Source organism: Podarcis pityusensis (genome assembly GCF_964106645.2).
Source record: "Podarcis pityusensis genome assembly, chromosome: 12".
Taxonomy (NCBI): Eukaryota; Metazoa; Chordata; class Lepidosauria; order Squamata; family Lacertidae; genus Podarcis; species Podarcis pityusensis.
In genome coordinates, this window is record NC_138037.1 from 33,482,656 (window position 1) to 33,502,869 (window position 20,214).

The 20,214-nt window shown below is 40.7% G+C and overlaps 1 protein-coding gene across 1 annotated transcript in view; it reads left to right on the top strand.

Annotated features, from left to right (window-relative positions):
* HDAC9 (histone deacetylase 9) overlaps positions 1–20,214 on the top strand; it is a 497,559-nt gene that overhangs the window by 168,659 nt on the left and 308,686 nt on the right. The window contains exon 5 of the mRNA XM_080974605.1: positions 18,334–18,393. Coding sequence (XP_080830731.1) covers positions 18,334–18,393 — 60 coding nt within the window. The remainder of the gene's footprint in view (positions 1–18,333; positions 18,394–20,214) is intronic.

Genomic DNA, 20,214 nt, shown 5'->3' on the forward strand with positions numbered 1-20,214 from the left:
CAACTTTCCCATCAAGATTAAGTTCAAACATAAGCATACCAAGCTCCATATAAGTTTGCATTTAACGTCCTCAAGAGCCTAGCAACAGCAAGATGTGCTGCAATTATAAGATGCATAATTAAGTCTCTGTCCCTGAGATGCATTCTTAATACATATGGTATGTGTGGGTTTTTTGTTTTTTTTTGAGCTGAGAACCATATCACAAAAAATTGGAATAGTGTGAAATTTGAAGACCAACGATGGCTCAATGCTTACCCTAGTCCAGAGTGTGTGGATCAGGTCAGCTTGCTTCAGGATTCACAGAAACCAAGGCTGTGTACAGATTACCACTTTCTCCAGCTTCAGCATTCTCCCATGGCTGGTGTTTGAAGTCAAGTACATGCAACATTAGCCACAATCCATAGGGATCCTGTAGCTTAGTGAAAAATACTCCACTTTGTTGCGCTTTCCCTCAAACCAGCCTCCATCCAATTAGAAAATGGAATCCGAGGATAAGCTGAAGTGTGTGCGTTTCAGTCAGTCATTGCGCATGCCCAGATGACGGCGCATGCCCAGACAAGAGCTTCAGTGTGCTGGAATTTGGCATTCCACATCCATAATCATAGCAAGAGCCTTGCAATAGTTATAGTAACTTATGTTATGATTATTATCATCCCCAAAGTGGGACCTGCAACAAATATGTGGTGTGTCTTCTACCTGTAAAAGTAGTGCTCTTGCTCATGGCTCCACTGGGCCTGAAGTTAGAGCCTTACAATGGTTTTGGGGTGGGTGAGTGGGTGAGTATCAGAAGAATGGGACCTTATCTGTTAAAAACAACAACAGATAATAACGTAAATTTGGTAACAACAGGGCCTCATATTTTGGGTCAGAGAAAACCTGGGCAAAACGATGTATTTTTGCAAGATGTTTGAAACAACTGATGAATGATGTTTCATGTATGGCAGAAAGAAAAACATTCCAGAGTTCAGGGGGTGATACTGGAAAATGTCCATTTTCAGGTCACCGCCTTGTGATATTCTATAGGGTGCCACAAGTAAAAAAATTCCCAGATGATCTAAGGATCTATAGAGGAGCAGGTGGCCCTTCAGTTAACCTGGTCATCTCTCTGATCCTGTGTTAACTTCCTTACTCGGCAAGCCTTAGCTGATTCCTCAGCCCCATCAGCCTACCTAGCTGCTTCCTTTCTCTATGTCTGCCTTACCTACCTGTAACTAAACTCAGCTTGCCTCTCCAAATGATGGATTGCATAGCCAGCTAAGCTATACTCAGAGTAGATCCACTGAAATTAATAGACGTGACTCATTTAGCTCCATGAATTTCAGTCGGTCTATTCTGAATTGAACTTAGTTTTGCCTTGACTCTTGGCAAGGTGCCTCAGTTTGGCCATCTTGGCTTAGATCTGGAGCCCAAGGCCTTCTCCTCCTACGCCAGTGCATGGCACTGGAGCAAGACCATTTTCACCATATCAAACTTTTCTGGGATCGAAATGTAAGTAACTGAAGCAAACACAAGGTCTCCAATAGTCATGCGCTTAATGCTATCCCCTCCCTTTGAACCTGTGAGGCAAACTCTCTTTATTGATCATTAACATTCCTCAGCTGTTCCTTGAAATCCCCGTTTTCTACGGACAAAGTTATGATGATATATATGTGTGTTCTGCTTTTAGGATCATGACAGTTCTTGTAAGGGACTTTAAAGAATTGCTAACAGATTTACTCCCTTGCTGTTCCTGCTCTGTGAGCCAACCTGCCATTTTCCTGCTTTTTGTTGCTGCTTTCATTGCTTCTCTATGAAATTTAACTCTTTGGAAATTTAAGCTCTCTCCTATTTTATTTTATTGGAATCGAGTCTGATTCCAGGATTTACATTTTTTAAAAACCCAGCCGTATGAATATGCTGTTCTCCATCTCTGGGCAAGCCCCATTGATGGATGGAGGCTGTACAACAGCAGGGCTTGATGGATTTTGCCCTATGTTAACAGACACACATCTAAAGTGAGGCTACATGCTTATTTAATCATCTGAGGAATGCCGCGTCCTATCCTTGGAGCAGCCGTCTACTAGTAAAGAGGAAATCATGTTTGCTTTCATAATAATACATCAATCAGGCTCAGGGACATTCTTTCTTCCAAGTCACCTGCTAGTTACTTTAATATATTAGGCATATCAAAAATAAACTGTCTCTGACTGTATTGTTTCATTTATAAATCCCCTCACTTCCTGTGGGGTGAAGAACCAGCCACCAAATAAACAATGCCAAACCTACAGACATCTCCCCAGTGTAAACCTCACTTTCGGTCATGCCGAACTTTTAAAGAACATTTGGCGGACTGTAGTTTGTTAAGGGTGCTGAGAATTGTAGCTCTGTCAGGGGTAGACTACAGCTCCTGGAATATTTTGAGGGAAGCTATGTGCTTTAAATGTATGGTGTGGATGTGACTGGTGTTTATTGGAGGCAGTTTAGATTGCTCCACATAGTTGTCATTATCATATAATGCAGGGGTGATGTTGTGATAAGTTGTGATGATGGGACTTTGAGATGTAGGATGAAGTCCAGGTTTGTACAGCAACGTTGTTGTTGTTGTTGTTGTTGTTGTTGTTGTTGTTGTTGTTGTTCTTCTTCTTCTTCTTCTTCTTCTTCTTCTTCTTCTTCTTCTTCTTCTTCTCCTCCTCCTCCTCCTCCTCCTCCTCCTCCTCCTCCTCCTCCTCCTCCTCCTTCTTCTTCTTCTTCTTCTTCTTCTTCTTCTTCTTCTTCTTCTTCTTCTTGTACAATGTATTTATATATCCTGCCTTGGGATTCAGGGTGGCTGAATGAAACTTGCTTATGTTGAGTACAACTATGGTGAGCTGTAGCCTAAGTTTGATGCAGCCCTTGGTGATGTGGGGAAAGAGGAACAGTATAGACTTTGGGACTACCAAGATGGCAAGGGCCTGGAGAGTTATGACTGGGTGTTGGTGAGGAGCTACTTTGGGACACTGGTATATTTAATGGGTGAGGATTCCCATACAGGCAGGAGCAACAGAAGTAAAGGCTGCTGCCAGCCATTTGTCATAACCACAATTCTACAGGTGGTTATGCAATATGAACCCTATCATCTGTGTTACGTGGAACAAAACATCTTCCCTGTTCAAACTGATTGTGCATCCTCTCTTTGAAGCACCATCTTATCATAGCCCTGTGTGAACAGTGTTGTCTAAATACCTAAATTATTGGGATTTTCCTTGGTCCATTGTAATCCATAAAATGGCACATCAGTTGCCATGCAGTTGAGAAACCTGGGCTTCAGACAGCCTTCTCCATTGAAGTTTGAAGGGCTTGTGATTATGCCCCGATGTCAAAGGCAATTTCAGTGCCTCACTTTATTAGCTGATTAATGCCAATTCTACCAGCGTCTAATTCTACCACTTACATTTCCTAGCCTCCCAGTGGGATGAATATGTTCATGGCACATGTATTCAGTCCACAGACACATTTTACACACACTTGCAAGGCCCAGATGCTCTGGACTTGAAGTTTGGCGTTTTGATTGCTCTAATAATAGAGCAGCAACAAACCTTTAGGCCAATTCTATTCTCAGTTCTGTGCACTTAGATCCCACTGAAGTTAATGCCAACCTTATGTACTAAGCCAAGGACAGATTTTGTCCTTCATTTTCATCCAGTGTTGGATGATCAGCTTGGGAAATGGGTTTCTAAAGCATACTTATTTTTTTATTGTTAACTTGGTAGCAGCTCCTTACTACCTGTTGAAACATAATACGGCAAAGAGCTGTTTTACTGCATTTTAGTCACTCTTAAAAGTTCTGAAGTATGGAGTTGTGTACGTCTTTAGAGACACTGCCATTGCTGGAAGAAAAGAAAAATCTCACTTTATTATTTGAAACCATTTTACTATAGAACAACAACAAAAAACCTATCTGTGCTTCCTATTGACCTTCTTTTGAATTTACTAGGGCAGGTTTGGATTTGAGTTGTGTCCATCTGGAGAAACAATTTGTCCAGATGTACAAACCTTTCACTATGCAATTGGATGAGGTTGACTGTATAAATGGTTGTGGATCCCTGGGGAGTAGACCAGCTTATCTAATCAGTCCTTACAAAGCTAGGCATCCGAGTATGCAGAAATTGACTAATAGGAAGAGCAGCGTTTTATATACCGCTCTGTGTTAACACAGCCACTACCCACTTGGGCATGCATGCTCACAGATGTATGCACAACACACACTATTCTCCTTTTAAATGTAGCTTTTACAAAGTACAGTGACAGGCGTCTTTGGCTTGGAATGCTAGCGGCAGAACCCAGGTCCTTTACTCACTTTGCAACTATGGCAGCATGCCAAAGGAAATGGCTAACTTGCTGCTTTGTGCTGTGTTGCAGTGCCACCACAGTAGACTGGTGAAGCATGATATTGCAGATCTGACTCAGAAGGGATCAGGTGACCGAGTGAGCCAGTAGGGCTCCATTTGTTCCCATAAAGCTGTTGGCTGGTCTGGCTCCATAATCTGGTCAATATTTTGCTCAGACACAGCTTTGAGTTTCTCATGGATCTTCATTCTGTGGCTCTAGACTGCATAGATAGATAGTGTGTGTGTGTGTGTGTGTGTGTGTGTGTGTGTGTGTGTATTTTGGCCTCTTGAAATTTTTATCCAGAAATGGCAGGCACTTTGCCACCATTGTGCTCCTATGGAAGTCTACCCCAGGGAAAGAAGTAATAATAGAGAAACTTACACAGTAAGGAGGTCTCTTACCAGGATTCAGGCAAACAAAATGCTGATACTTTCTTAGGGTCATGTTTTAGACATCAAACTGTGCTCAGCCATGAGTTTTGTCAAGATCCCTAGTATCTAAAGCCATTCGATGGGAGGGAGGGAAACAACCCATTAGTGCTCAAACATTGCTTTAAACAACAACAACAACAAATCCACTTGAAAAAGGGAAAATAAAAGTACTGATAAAAAGATAAAGGAAAAACAATCACATATCCTGTACATGCAGAATGTTGTGTTCAAAACATTTCTTTGCCTGTAGATTTGTTTGGTTAATAGAGGTTTGGACTAACCAACCAGGTTGAAAATGCAATGTTTCTCCTGCATTATAAATGATGCAAAGATTAGTAGGTTATGTTTATGTGTCACATACACAAACCCATGTAGTTTTTTTGCAACGGGGTGGCAGGAATATGTATGTTTCTGGCATAAAAAATATCAAGTTGATTCTGCTATTCATATTCCCCCTCTTTTTTGGAAGAAAAACATGACAGCAGGAATGGTTCTAGGTATGCAGATTGTAAGAGTCTCTAGCAAAGAGTGAGGACCTGCTGGAGTGTGGCTATCTGAAAACGTTCCTTTCTTGGGTCTGAAGTTCTTCACAGCTCAGAACATGTTGGCAGTCGTCATGCTATGAAATCATTTTCTTACAACTGTGGGGAAATTTGAAATACTGATAGCCTGTCCAATATTTACTACGTATAGCTAGTAGTATACTACGTATAGCTATTCAACTACATGTTGTTTACATTTTAAAGTGAGCCAATCTATTTCACACTATCCGGACTAATAAGTGTTAGAACACAATTTATCATTTGGTTTGCGTACTGAATTTTGCAACGCAATTCTTGTTTTTTAAAAATATATTTAAATGTGTATTTTATTGAAAGCTGCATACAAAAATGCATTGGAAATGCATATTTTGGAGACAAATGCATGGAAAAGACGTATGTAATGTATATTTTAAGGGAAATGCATACAATATGAATGGCAACTTTTGTGCTGTTTTTATTTTTAAATTCACATCCTTTGGCATAGAACTGATTGATGATTGAACACATTTGAGGCTAAAACAGATCAGAAATGTATGGATAACTGAAAAAAATTGAGAAGTACTAAAGAGAAAGTAAAATGAGGGGCTGTTACTATTCAATGAAAAGTAACAAGGCGATGTCCCACCATGTAGTCCAGACAGAGCCCTGAAAAGCAATCTTAACATGTTGCTAACTGTATCCATGATAAACAGACAAAACAGTAAAGTTATGCACAGGTTTTTAAGCTGCTGATTTTTTTCTTGGTACTACCTCTCTGATTCCTGTAGAGGGAGCTGTAGTAGAAGACTCACCTTTCCATAATTAATACTGTATTACTTTTATCAACTGGTGAAACGAGTACAGCTGAAGCCTTTTCTGTTTCTTGCAGATGGTCTTTTGCAGATAGCCTTTCTTCGCCTGGCCCACAAACTTGTAAATCATCTCAAGACATAGTTGCCAACTGCATTAGTGTTTAAAATAATAATAAAGGAAATGACTATATTTTTTGCAGCAGACATCCTGGAGCCCTCTGTTTTAGACGTTATAGGCATCATACTACATCGTACTGACTAAATGTTTGTGTGTGTGTGTAATCAAAATAAATTAAGGACAGGGAAAGTTTCAAGAAATTAGCTTAGTGCGTTACACTCAGTGCTTTTTTGATTAAAAACAAAACAAAAAAGAGGAGCTGCTGCTCTGTACCCCAACATAAAACAAAACCCAAATCCCTCTCTCTTTCGCTCTCCCCATCTCTTTCCTTCCCATGATGTATGTGGCTTCCTCATCACTCCCTTAATGTAATAGCCGGTTTCTTTTCTTCTTCTTTTAAGACCTGCACGCAGGTATTTATGACATTCTTAAAATACGTGTTTGGTTTTCAGTTCAGGTTTATTTGTTTCCTCCATTAGCCAGAATAAATGGTTATGGTTGATGTTGGAAGTGTGAAGCGAGTGACTCCCAAAGGAAGCAGCTGCAGTTTCCCCCAGGAGGATACTGGTCCAGATGGGGGTGCCAACTTGAATAAAATAGGGGGGCAGGTTGCTCGCACCCCATTTGAATGGCAATGCTCATCAACTTTGGGGGCCTGACCCCCTCTAATATCTTAATGGGGGTGTTGGCAGGACCTCAGCTCCTAGGAGCTGGCTCCTATGGGCCCAGATACTCATAATGAATTGAAATGGGATGTTTTCAAAAAGTGTCCTAGCACAGCCTCCTTTGACAGTGATGCTCACCTGATAAAGGGAGCAAGTGGGAGGGAGTATCTGAACTGAGACATTCCCACAGGTGATTGCCGCTGCCGAATTTGACTACGCTGAGCATCTTTAAGTGGGAGCAGGTGAGGAGTCTTATCCAGCAATGGGTCTCTGTGTGGCGACAATTTAGCGGAACTGCCCACTGTTGTTGTTGACGTTGTATAATTCCTGTTCCAGAGGTTTAGAGAGATACAACATCAAACCCTTGCTCACATTGTTCGAATTCTTCACATTATCCTTTAGTAGAGCTGCTCAGGGAGATCTACCAAATTTTTGTTCTCCCTGATTTTATCCATTTGGGGCAGCTTGCACCAAAATGTTCTTGCTGGATTTCACCTAGACTGTAAGGAAGGAAAAACACAAATGAGGGAAGTAAAATCTGTCCCAATGAATTTTCAGTACTAATGCACTGCAGAACTGATAAGATGGGTTTGGAAATGCCTAATTGCTTTGTGACAATTAAACACTTGGGATTATATATGCCTCCGTTGCTGTTTTTTAAAAGAATATTCTGTTTTATTAATTAGGCAGACTAAGACCAGTAATTTGCGAAGAGGAAACCTGAGCTTTTACAAAGCTGACACTGACATTAAAGCACAATATCACTTTCACTTACAATAATATTTCCATTTGCCACTTTCCACTGACATGTTCCTTATGGAAACTCTTCCGTTTTGTATCAATCTCATCAGAGGGCTCTCGTTTCTTTTGTGGAGTGTTATAAGTCAGCCAAAGTGAGGATATTGTGATGCTTTTAAATGCCAGTTTAGAGTAATCCTTTATGTTCACTTTTTAAAAAATGAGAATTGCTGTCCCTTTTCAGAAAACGAAAGCGCAGATAACTCATTTGAAACTTGCATGTTAAGGCCGTGCTGATATTTTTACTTCTTATAACATGTTTCTCTCAAACCCAAATTATCCCACAGACAGTGGGAGACAATCTGTTAATTGAAACCTAGACTTCTTTCCTCCCTTTCTGAAGGCCTAATTTAGACTAGTTCTCAAAAACTAAATAAACAGCAGTCTGCCTGCCTATTAAAAAATGAGTGTGTCAGGTTTCTGTGTATTTAAGTCCTCGAGTAAATCTCCATTTAGCGTCTCACAAGGGGCCTTGAAATATTAGAAAGAACCCCTGAAACTCATATAGTGCCTACTATGTGAAGGATGGGTATGAGATACCTTGTCATGGGAGACCTAGAAGAATATGGTTAAAGCATGCACACACTTCCAATTTCCAAATGCATTATTAGGGGATGGTCCCAGGGGCCCTCAGACCCCACAAGCCCCTGTCCTTTTGTGCCGGGCCTTTCCCTTCCTTTTTCCAAAACTTTTAAAAAGTTTTATTTAGCTGAGCGCACCTTGAAGTGCAGGGCTGGTGATTCCTCAGCAACTGGTATATTAAGTTGCCCAGAGGCACACATATACATATAAATCAGCAATTGTAGTAATAAAAATAGGTTGGTGAAAGTACTTCTCTTTTATTGTGAATTTGTATATGTTCCTGTATATGTCCTGTCTATGACATCTGTATATGTTCCTGTAGATGTCTCTGAATCAAGATTATGTTAGAACAATTCTGTTGAGCCTGATGCCCTCAGTGTTGTTTTGGACTACAACTCCCTTGATCTCCCTGCCCCCAGCCAGAACAGAGGGAACCAGATCAGTGAAGTTTAGGCTGGGACATTTAGGAGCAGGGTAATAATAATAATAAGGGATGTGGGTGGTGCTGTGGGTTAAACCACAGAGCCTAGGACTTGCCGATCAGAAGGTCGGCGGTTCGAATCTCCGCAACGGGGTGAGCTCCCGTTGTTCGGTCCCAGCTCCTGCCAACCTAGCAGTTCGAAAGCACGTCAAAGTGCAAGTAGATAAATAGGTACCACTCCGGCGGGAAGGTAAACGGCGTTTCCGTGCGCTGCTCTGGTTCACAAGAAGAGGCTTAGTCATGCTGGCCACATGACCTGGAAGCTGTACGCCGGCTCCCTTGGCCAATAAAGCGAGATGAGCACCGCAATCCCAGAGTCGGCCATGACTGGACCTAATGGTCAGGGGTACCTTTACCTTTTAATAATAATAATAAATAATTGAAGTGTCCCATAGAGGTATTTGTAGTTGTCTGACTGCACATCAGGATATTACAAAACCCCCCACAAAAAATTGGACTCTTTTTTTTTTTTTTTTTAAAGCAATTTATTAGGTTTTACAATAAAAATAAACATAATAAGCAATGTAACATTGATCTTAACATATTTTCACATTTTCTTTGGACTTCCTCACATCTCCCGCTCCCACTTTCATCGTTGTAACGTTTTGTCAGCAATTTATCATCTTATTTAAATTCTTATATCCCTTATATTTCATAATCTTATAATTCTCAAAAGGAGCTAAATTTCACAATCTTACTTATTTTCTTAAAAACTTCTAAATTTAGTGGTGCTCAGTTATTTTGATCTAGCGTCTTGTTTAGCATTCACTCAAATTACAGTACTTTTGTAAATAGTTCTTAAATTTCTTCCAGTCCTCCTCAATCCTCTCTTCTCCCAGGTCACGGATTCTGCCGGTCATTTCAGCCAGTTCCATGTAGTCTATCAGTTGTATCTGCCATTCTTCCAGTGTGGGTAGATCTTGAGTTTTCCAATGTTTTGCGAGAAGTATCCTTGCTGCTGTTGTTGCATACATAAAAAATGTCTGGTCCTTCTTTGCCACCCCTTGGCCGACAATACCCAAAAGGAAAGCCTCTGGTTTCTTAGTGAAGGTATATTTAAATACCTTTTTCAGTTCATTATAAATCATTTCCCAGAACGCCTTCACTTTAGGGCAAGTCCACCAGAGGTGGAAGAACGTTCCCTCACACTCTTTGCATTTCCAACACTTATTATCAGACAGGTGGTAAATTTTGGCAAGTTTGACTGGGGTCATATACCATCTATAAATCATTTTCATTACATTTTCTTTCAGAGCGTTACATGCAGTAAATTTCAATCCATTGCTCCACAACCTCTCCCAGTCCTCAAACATGATATTATGCCCAATGTCCTGTGCCCACCTTATCATAGCCGATTTAACCGTTTCATCTTGTGTATTCCATTTCAACAGCAAGTTATACATCCTTGAAAGTACCTTAATCTTTGGTTCTAACAATTCTGTTTCTAATTTCGATTTCTCCACCTGGAACCCTAGTTTCTTATCATTTTTAAAAACTTCTTTAATCTGAGCGTAATGTAACCAATCTCGCACTTTGTCTTTCATTTTCTCCAAACTCTGCAATTTCCAATTGTCTCCATCCTTTTCTAGTATTTCCCAATATTTTGGCCATTTAGCCTCCATATTGGGTCTTTTTCGGGCCTTGGCTTCCAAAGGTGAAAGCCACCTTGGTGTTTTATTTTCCAGCAAGTCTTTATATTTTGTCCAGACATTAAACAATGATTTTCTGACAATATGGTTCTTAAAGGCCTTATTTGCTTTAACCTTGTCATACCATAAGTATGCATGCCATCCAAAGGCATTGTTAAACCCTTCCAAATCCAGCACATCAGTGTCCTCAAGAAGTAGCCAGTCTTTTAGCCAGCAGAACGCTGCGGCTTCATAATACAACTTTAAGTCTGGCAGGGCAAAGCCCCCTCTTTGTTTTGCATCAGTTAATATCTTAAACTTAATTCTGGGCTTTTTGCCCTGCCAGACAAACTTAGAAATGTCTCTCTGCCACTTCTGAAAGCACCCCGTTTTGTCCAAGACCTGAAGTGTTTGAAATAAAAACAACATCCTTGGCAATACATTCATCTTGATAGCAGCAATTCGGCCTAACAAAGAAAGTTTCAATTTTGACCAACTATCTAAGTCTCTCTTAATTTCTGTCCAGCATTTTTCATAATTGTCCTTAAATAGACTTAGATTTTTTGCTGTTATGTTTACCCCTAGGTATTTTACTTTTTTAACCACATTAAGTTCCGTCTCATTCTGAAACCGTTCTGACTCTGTATCAGTCAAATTTTTCCCCAAAACCTTAGTTTTCTGTTTATTTAGTTTAAATCCAGCCACCCGACCAAAGTCATTAATCAGTTGTAATACTCTTTTCGTACTGGGCTCTGGCTTCTGCAAGGTCAAAACCAGGTCATCTGCAAAAGCTTTTAATTTATATTGTTTCTGACCGACCTGAATTCCTTCCACCAACCGATCCTCTCTAATCATGTTCAATAGCACTTCCAGAACCGAAATAAATAACAAAGGGGAAATAGGGCAACCTTGTCGTGTCCCTTTTTCAATTTTAAACTCTTCTGTAACCACATTATTAACTATCAGTTTGGCTTTCTGTTCTGAATATATCGCCTCGATCCCATTCTCAAAACCCCGTCCCACTCCCATCTCTTTTAAATTTCCCATCATAAATTTCCAGGATATATTGTCAAAGGCCTTCTCCGCGTCTATAAAAATTAAAACTGCTTTTGTATTTATGTCTGTTTGCAAAAGTTCCAAAATGTCAATAATGTTCCTTGTATTAGCAAACAGATGTCTTCCTGGGAGAAAGCCGGCCTGGTCCTTATGAATTACTTCATTTAAAACTTTTTTAAATCTATTTGCCAAAATGTCTGCAAATATTTTGTAATCCACATTTAAAAGAGAGATGGGACGGTAGTTCTTAAGTTGTGTCTTTTCAGCTTCCGACTTTGGTATTAATGTGATGAACGCTTGCTTCCACGACTCCGGTGCCCTCTTCCCCTCCATAATTTCATTGCTGACCTCCATCAAAGGTTGTATCAAATAGTCTTTTAATGTCTTATAGTACTTGGAGGTCAGCCCATCTGGTCCTGGAGATTTGCCAAGTTGCATGTTCTGGATGGCTTGTTCGATCTCCTGTCGTGTTATTTTAGAATTCAGGATTGTCCTATTTTCTTGTGACAATTTAGATAGTCCGTTTTTTGCCAAAAATTGTTTAATCTCAACATCATCTTGCGGCCCTTGGGTGTATAATTTTTTGAAGTATCTCTGGAAACACTTTCTGATGTCCACTGGATTCTGGATGTTTTTTCCATCAACCTCTAAGTTTGTAACAGTATTTAATCTTTGTCTTCTCTTCAACTGCCAAGCTAGCAGTTTTCCACATTTATTCGCCGACTCAAACGTTTTTTGTTTCATTAATTTAACCTTCCATTCAATTTCCTGATTTATCAATTTAGAATATTGTGTTTGATAAAGTTTAATTTCTCTCAGAGTTGGCTGTGACTTCGGATTCACTCTTAATTTCTTCTCTAATTCTTTTATTTTATCCAAGATCTTATCTTTTTTCTCATTTTGTGTTCTTTTCTTTACTGCATTCTGTTGTATCAAGAATCCCCTCATTACAGCTTTGCTTGCGTCCCAGATTATTCTTTTTTCCACCATATTATTCATATTTATCTCAAAATAGTCCTTCAAAACTTTTTGGGCCTTCTTGGTAATTTCCTGATCTCTAAACAAATTGTCATTCATCTTCCATCTAAAGGATCCAGTTGGTAATAGTGTCATATCCATCTTTACTGCATTATGGTCGGAGCAGGTCTTTGGGCAGATTTCCACTTTTCTGACCTTAGGTGCCAGGCCTCTAGAAATCCATATTTGGTCGATTCTTGTCCAGGTCAGTTGGGCTTCAGAAAAGAATGTTCCCTCTCTTCCTAGTGGGTTCTTTGTCCTCCAAATGTCAATCAAATCCATATTGTCAGTCATTTCAAAAAAGGTTTTAGGTAGTCTGCCGTCTTTTGTAACATTTTGACTTTGTGACTTGTCCATGTTAGTAGATACGACCCCATTCATATCTCCCATCATTATGATGTTGTTGTAGTCTAGATAGTCCAGCATTGTCTCCTGCAACTTCTTGTAAAATTCCGATTTCCCTTCATTAGGTGCATAGATTCCTAATATCAGCAGTTTCTCTCCTTGATATTGTATCTCAATAGCCAAAATTCTTCCATGTTCATCTTTAAATAGGAATTTAGGTGACAGGCTCTCTTTTGCATATATCACCACGCCTCTCTTCTTAACTTTGTCCGACGATACAAATTCCTGGCCCAATCTTTTATTTATTAACACTTTTCTGTGGAGCCTCGTCACATGTGTTTCTTGTAAACAAATAATGTCCAATTGTTCTTTTTTTAATATATGAAATATTTTCTTCCTTTTTTCCGGAATGTTACAACCATTAATATTCCAGCTCAACAGTTGCAGAGACATCCTGAACTATCTGGTTATTTTTCAAGGGGTGGTATCTTCTCAGGATCTTCAGGTTCCACAGATGCTGATGTTGGTACTGGCGTTGCCTCAGGCCCAGAAGGTAGTTCAATTCCTTTTTGAAGGTCCTCTCCGTATGTAGACAGGAATTTGTCTCTCTCTTCCAGTGTTCTTACTTTAACCTTTCTCCCTCTAAAGGTAAAAGATATTCCTTGGGGAAATTCCCACCTGAATGGAATTGCGTTGCTCCTTAGTAGTTTAACAAGTTCAGAATAGGCGGCTCTAAGATCAAGCAGTAGTCTTGGGATATCTTTATAAATTTCAATTCTTCTATCCAAAACCTCCAGTGATTTTACAAAATGTAGTCCCAAAATCTTATCCCTTTCCTCCTTTGATCTCAATGTTATCAAACAGTCTCTGGGCCTCTCCTTCTTTATGAATCTTCCAAGTCTGAAAGCTGACACGATTTTAAAGTCCTTTTCTTCCAAGTTCCAGAACTTGGAGAATTCTTTGGTCAAAAACTCAGTTAGATGTCCTTCTTCTGCCTCTTGTAGCGATCTAATCCTTAAGTTGTTCTCACGATTTCGCAGTTCTATCATGGAGAGATAAATCTGATGTTCCCCAACTTGTTTAGTGAGTGGTCTTACCTCTTGCTCTAAATTTTCTAATTTTTGTCTGGTGTCCTCAGCCAATTTCCGATTTTCTGCTGAGGCCTCCGTTAACTGTCCAATTGCTTGTGCATTCTGTACCACTTGTGTAGTTAATTTATTTAGACATTCTGTGTTTTTGTCAATCTTTGCTGATTGCGCATCTACTTTCTTGTCCAAAGCTTCCAATTTTTCAAAAATTTTGTCTAGAACAGAAACAGATGCTCCTGAGGCCATATCTTCCAATTGTAACTGCTCTGCTTCGCCCTCTCCCTCCACTTCTGAGGGCAAAGTAGGTACAGATGATCTGCGTGTCTGTGAGGCTGAGGTTAGAGTTGTTAAAGTTGTTTGTTTAGCTCTCCCTCTTTTTCTTGTGCCACTCATTCCAACGTTATCTGTCAGTCAAGGTCACACTGAGTTATTCCCATGGGAATGGAAAGGTCCAGAGCAAGCAAACAGCAAGGGAATCGAAAGTAAAAAGTGCATGTAAAGTCACTGTTTTAATCCAATCCTCTAGAGGGAGCTTAAAATGTCTTTCAGAGTCTAATTTAATGTCCAAGAACCTTCAAATACAAATGTTTAGCAGAGTTTATAAATGGTCACTTTGTTACAGACAGTGCTTATTTATCTCCAAAAAGAATGTTTCAAGTTTAAAAGGTCTCAATACCCTCAGATTGTTTCAAGTTCCAATATACAGTATCCAAATCTGCAGTGCTGACAGCTCCCTTAGTGCTCAGGCAGCTCCTGACTCTGGGTTTCACCTTCTAATTTGTAATCCAATAAAAGGAGGAAAGTCAAGTGCAAGTAAAAATCCCAAATCTTTAGCTTAAAGTCTTTACTTTAAGATGCAAGTTCAATAGATGCTTAGATCTGTAAAACTTAGGATCTCTTTCTTTCAGCCTCCACTCCTCCAGCTGATTGCTTTTTTCAAGTTCAATGGCTGCGGAAGACGGACTTCCTGCTTCCACGTCTCTCCGCTTTCAGCCAAGTTCAAGCCAATTTAAATTTTCCCTTTAAAGTCTCAAATTCAAGTGACTCAGTCTTTTACTCACAAGTTAGTTGCTTTTTCGTCCGAATCCGTAATTTAGCAGGAAAAGGGATCAGCGCTCACTGACAGTAGCAGCGCGGCTTCGCTCCTCAGGCTGTGAAACAGCTCTCAGCGCCGCAACCCCCCTCCGCGCTCCGGAGCCCCTTACGGGGTTCCTTCTGCGCTTGGAGGGTCGCTCAAGGCGCCCACCGAGCCTCAAGACCCCAGGCTCTTGCCGCCTGGGGTTTTCCAAAGTGGGTCTCCGCTTCGCCGTAGCGGACGACCCGTTGCCTGCGGAGCCTCCTCTCCCGTTCAGAAGAGGACCGCCATTGCCGTTCGCGCCGCCCCCGGAAGTCTGAACTCTTTTGTACCTTCTTATTTTAATTCTGCATACCCAGAGCTGAAGATTCTCATATAATATTTTGAGTCTGGCTTAGTTTTTATGTCTAAATAATGACCCTCTGGAAATGTTTTTTTTTTTTTTTATAAGGGAAACTGCAACTTAAGCTGAACCGGGGCAGCACCTTACAAAAACACCTTTTTTGGAAACAGCACAATCCCTTTGGTCTCAAGAGTGCAGTCATAGTGAGAAAGTTGTATAATACAGTTTAATTTACCATAAATACGTAACGTATTTCATAATGATTTGAACATGCTGAAAAATTTGCCATATAGATTTTAATAAAGCAGCCTACTAGTAAACGTATTGCTCTTTACTTCCCTCACCCTTCTTCCCAGTGGTCTGATGGGGTAACGTGTGGAGTTTAAAAAATAATAAATAAAAATATGTTGAACATTTATTTCTTTATTTCCTCTCCTTTCGACTTGTTCATGAAGCTGATAAATGGCTAGTCTGGCAGTTCATTAAAGGTAAAGGGACCCCTGACCGTTAGGTCCAGTCACAGATGACTCTGGGGTTGCGGCGCTCATCTCGCTTTATTGGCCGAGGGTGTTAGGATATTTCCGTTCCACCTTAAAAGGGAGCAGGCTTTGTGAGTCACAGAGTCTGCGTATTTCCTGTTCACAGGATGTTTCTGTTGTGTCTTTGCTTTCGTTTCTCTCTCTGTGTCGTAGACACTGAAGCAGGCAGTCATGTTTTTCTTTGTTCTGATCAACGCTGAATAAAACTTGTAAATAATGCTCTCCTGAGTGCGACTTTGGCTGTGCATTATCTACTGATAGAGAGTGTGCATCGGCTCTAGAATGTGGCAGGCTATTTTCTGGAGCTCATGTCACTAATTGCTGATACTGCGTGCCTACGGGAGAACCATGGATCGTCCGGCAGCCGACTTTGGGGCCATGGTGGACTTTATCTCCCTGGCAGTATCCCAACAGAGGGAGCCAGCGTACAGCTTCCGGGTCATGTGGCCAACATGACTAAGCCGCTTCTGGTGAACCAGAGCAGCGCACGGAAACGCCGTTTACCTTCCCGCCAGAGTGGTACCTATTTCTCTACTTGCACTTTGTGCTTTTGAACTGCTAGGTTGGCAGAAGCAGGGACCGAGCAATGGGAGCTCACCCCAACACGGGGATTCGAACCGCTGACCTTCTGATCGACAAGCCCTAGGCTCAGTGGTTTAACCCACAGCGCCACCCGCATCCCTGGTAGCTCATTAGTGTGCAACAAATTTAATGGCTACAGTCCATGATGTGGTATTGAGTTGAGCAATATGGTAAGACACTCAACCCCTCTCCATCAAATATAACAAGTGTTCAAGCCTTCTTAAAGCAAAAGGCAGATTCTCCATTACTTTGCAAACAAATCTGGTAGGTTGATTGGCCGCTGATGTGGTTGTCACATGGCTGTTCTCAGGGTCTAGCATTCCTTCCCTTGACAACATCTTTTAAAATTGCTGCTAAGCTTGCTTTTGCAAAATATACCATTGCACATAAACATACTAGGGCCATGATTATAATAATAACAATAATTTATTATTTATACCCTGCCCATCTGGCTGGGTTTCCCCAGCCACTCCCAACAGAATAATAATAATAATAATAATAATAATAGTGACAAAAGTTCAAACATCAAAAACTTCCCTAAACAGGGCTGCCTTCAGATGTCTATGTTGCATTATAACAAATTACTAAAAATGCAAGAGGGGGGGAAGGTGAATACCAAATTATAATATAATATAGTATATAGCATAGGTAGGCAAACTATTGTGGGCCATCTAAGGCTCGGGGGCCGGATCGGGCCAAATTGCCTTCGCATTAGCATGACCATTCTGTACTATTAAGCAGAGTGGATGGGAGCCAATCAGATTAAGTTACAGGGAACCAGGCAGAGGGCTTCTCAGTAGTGGCACCCACCCTGTGGAACTCCCTCCCATCATATGTCAAAGAGAAAAACAACTACCAGACCTTTAGAAGACATCTCAAGGCAGCCCTGTTTAGGGAAGCTTTTAATGTTTGACGGACTATTGTATCTTAATATTCTGTTGGAAGCCGCCCAGAGTGGCTGGGGAAACCCAGCCAGATGGCTGGGGTAAAAATAAATTATTATTATTATTATGATTCTTATTATTATCACAGGAAAAGCTGGGGCAAGGGAGAGTCGACCTTTTTCTTGCCTTCCATGCTGGCTAACTTGTTGAGGCTTCTTAGAAATGAAACAAAACACATTTTATTAGAAATTCATGATTATTTTTTTGCAGCTTAATACAGAGATCACATACCCTTTTTCCCTTCTGAAAAAGAAATAAAAAGAAAATAATTTGGATAATATGCTTGCCATTAGGGATCCAATATGCTTTTGTCACCTGCAAATGAAAATAATTCTAACATAGACATTACTTTTTATGATCGTTTGCCATTTTTACACTGAAACTGCTTTTTCTTTTTCTTCAGTTCCCTTCCCCACCCTCCTAGTTTTCAGGCATATAAATCACATCAAAAGTATGACGGAAGGCTTGAATGAAATATTTTCTGCAGTTTGTGGGCCATCTAAATAGTGCATGCTCTGGAACTTTACCTAGTTGTTAATTGGCAGGTTAAACTTTTATGGGTTTCTGGTACCCTGGTGATACACGACTATTAAAAATTGCAGGTGGTTCATGGGGGAGGGAGAAGCAAGTTCCTGTGCTAGCAATATATAATAAAACTGTATATTTCATGTGCCTCTTGTGAAAGTGGAGACGTTAATACTCTCGTACAATGCAAGTCAATTAAGGAATCTTTATTGATCTCATTAAAGTATCCCCCACCCCCTGGAAATACTGAAAAGAGCCCTGCTTTTGGAGAGAAAAACACACAGGAAAAAATAATTAGCCGGAGTATTCTCTCCTTTGAATTAAGAAACACAGCGGGGCATTTAAATGCACCATTCAGTCCTGAGCTCAAATGTTTGTTATGTAAAAAATTCTGCCTGTGGTTTGAAAGGTTCCCTTTTGATTTTTCTGCCATCAGATCAAATCCAACTGCATGAGAGGCTGTTGCAACTGCCCCATCACATGAGGAAGCCTCTCTGTAAGTGCTTCCCGTATTTCAGGATTTACAAGTCGTTGGAAACTCTGTTCTGCGAGTCTGCTGGTTTCTGAATTTATGGGTGTGCAAGCCTAAGATACTCATTGGGTTTCCTTTTGCAGACGTATGCGATCATATTGCAAGTTCTACAATATTTTCCCCTCAAAAACCAGTGTTCCTAATTTTCCCTTAGGAGAAATAGTCGCACTGTTACTATGCCAGTTTAAATTCAAACTCTAAAAGAAACTCAATATCTCACACAAATACGTTTCATAGAAGTATTCAGTCTTTTTCCTCCTTCCATATTATTGATTTATTTTTATTTATTTTTATTATTATTAAATTTGTATACCACCCTACACCCATAGGTTTCAGGGTGGTACACAGGATAAAATCACAGTATATTGCTTATTGAAGTGTAGTGGACATTGTTCATTGCCTAGATTCGAACTTAGCCACTTGGCTTGATTTGCTCCCTATGACTTTAATGAGGCTTTTATCTGAATTCAGTGTTGCTGAGTCCCAATCAGGAGTGTAACATTATAAAACCAGAGGTAGACATTTCCAGAAGGTCTGCCATGTTACTCTCAACAAAAACAGTGAAGAGTCTTCCAGCGCCTGGAAAACTGACTTTTTTTTTTAATGGCTTAAGCTTTTGTGGACTCCAACCACTCCAACCATTAACTGAATGATGAGTTATCCTGAGTTACAGACATATCTACATATGGTTAGGGGGGCATGAATGAGGACTGTAAATCATTAATTCAGAAGAAGATGAAATGCAGAGAGTGCAGTTTATTGTAATTATGTTATTAATAATGGCCATTCACAAAATGTAGTTGATGATGAGAAAGATATCCTGGTGGTGGTAAATCAATTAGCAAATGCAGTGTGGTAAAAGCATTCAGTTCACAAGACAACCTCTTGATTAATTGTAACCTAGCAGTTTCACATGGAAATCTCCCTTAAATCTTCCCTTATTAAAATATGGCGACTTTAATGCCAGTTACGCACTGTTATGGGAAGCTGAAATGTTCCCCAACTGGTTTTTGGATGCTGCCATTTCTGATATCCAATTTATACCCATCTGTTGTTTTGCATATTGACTGGCCTGTTACTTCTATGTAGAATGTAGAAGGCCATGGCTGGCAGATAATGGACAGTGCAGGGAGGCTGGTGCTACCCACCTGCCTTCCCAATGCTGAGCGGTGCTGCCAGTTCTTGAGATGGAGAGGGGAAGGGCAAAGTGTAAGGATGGCAGCAGGGGCAGCAGGTTAGCTCTGCTGCTGTGCACGCACTGTGCTGAACTCCTTGCTCCTTTTCCTCTCAAGAACTGGCAGTGATGCTTGGTGTTGAGAAGGCCACCCTGTTGACCACTGTTGATGATGGCATGTAACACATTGGAAGATGAGCTGCTGAACGAACCCCTGATGGTTGTGAATGACAATATAGTATTATAGTACCAAAGGGACACAGGTGGTGCTGTGGGTTAAACCACAGAGCCTAGGGCTTGCAGATCAGAAGGTCGGCAGTTCGAATCCCCATGACGGGGTGAGCTCCCATTGTTCGGTCCCAGCTCCTGCCAACCTAGCAGTTCGAAAGCACGTCAAAGTGCAAGTAGATAAATAGGTATCGCTCCGGTGGGAAGGTAAATGGCATTTCCGTGTGCTGCTCTGGTTCGCCACATGACCTGGAAGTTGTACGCTGGCTCCCTTGGCCAGTAAAGCAAGATGAGCGCCGCAACCCCAGAGTCGTCCACGATGGGACCTAATGGTCGGGGTCCCTCTACCCTTTACAGTCGTACCTCAGAAGTCTGTTCAACTT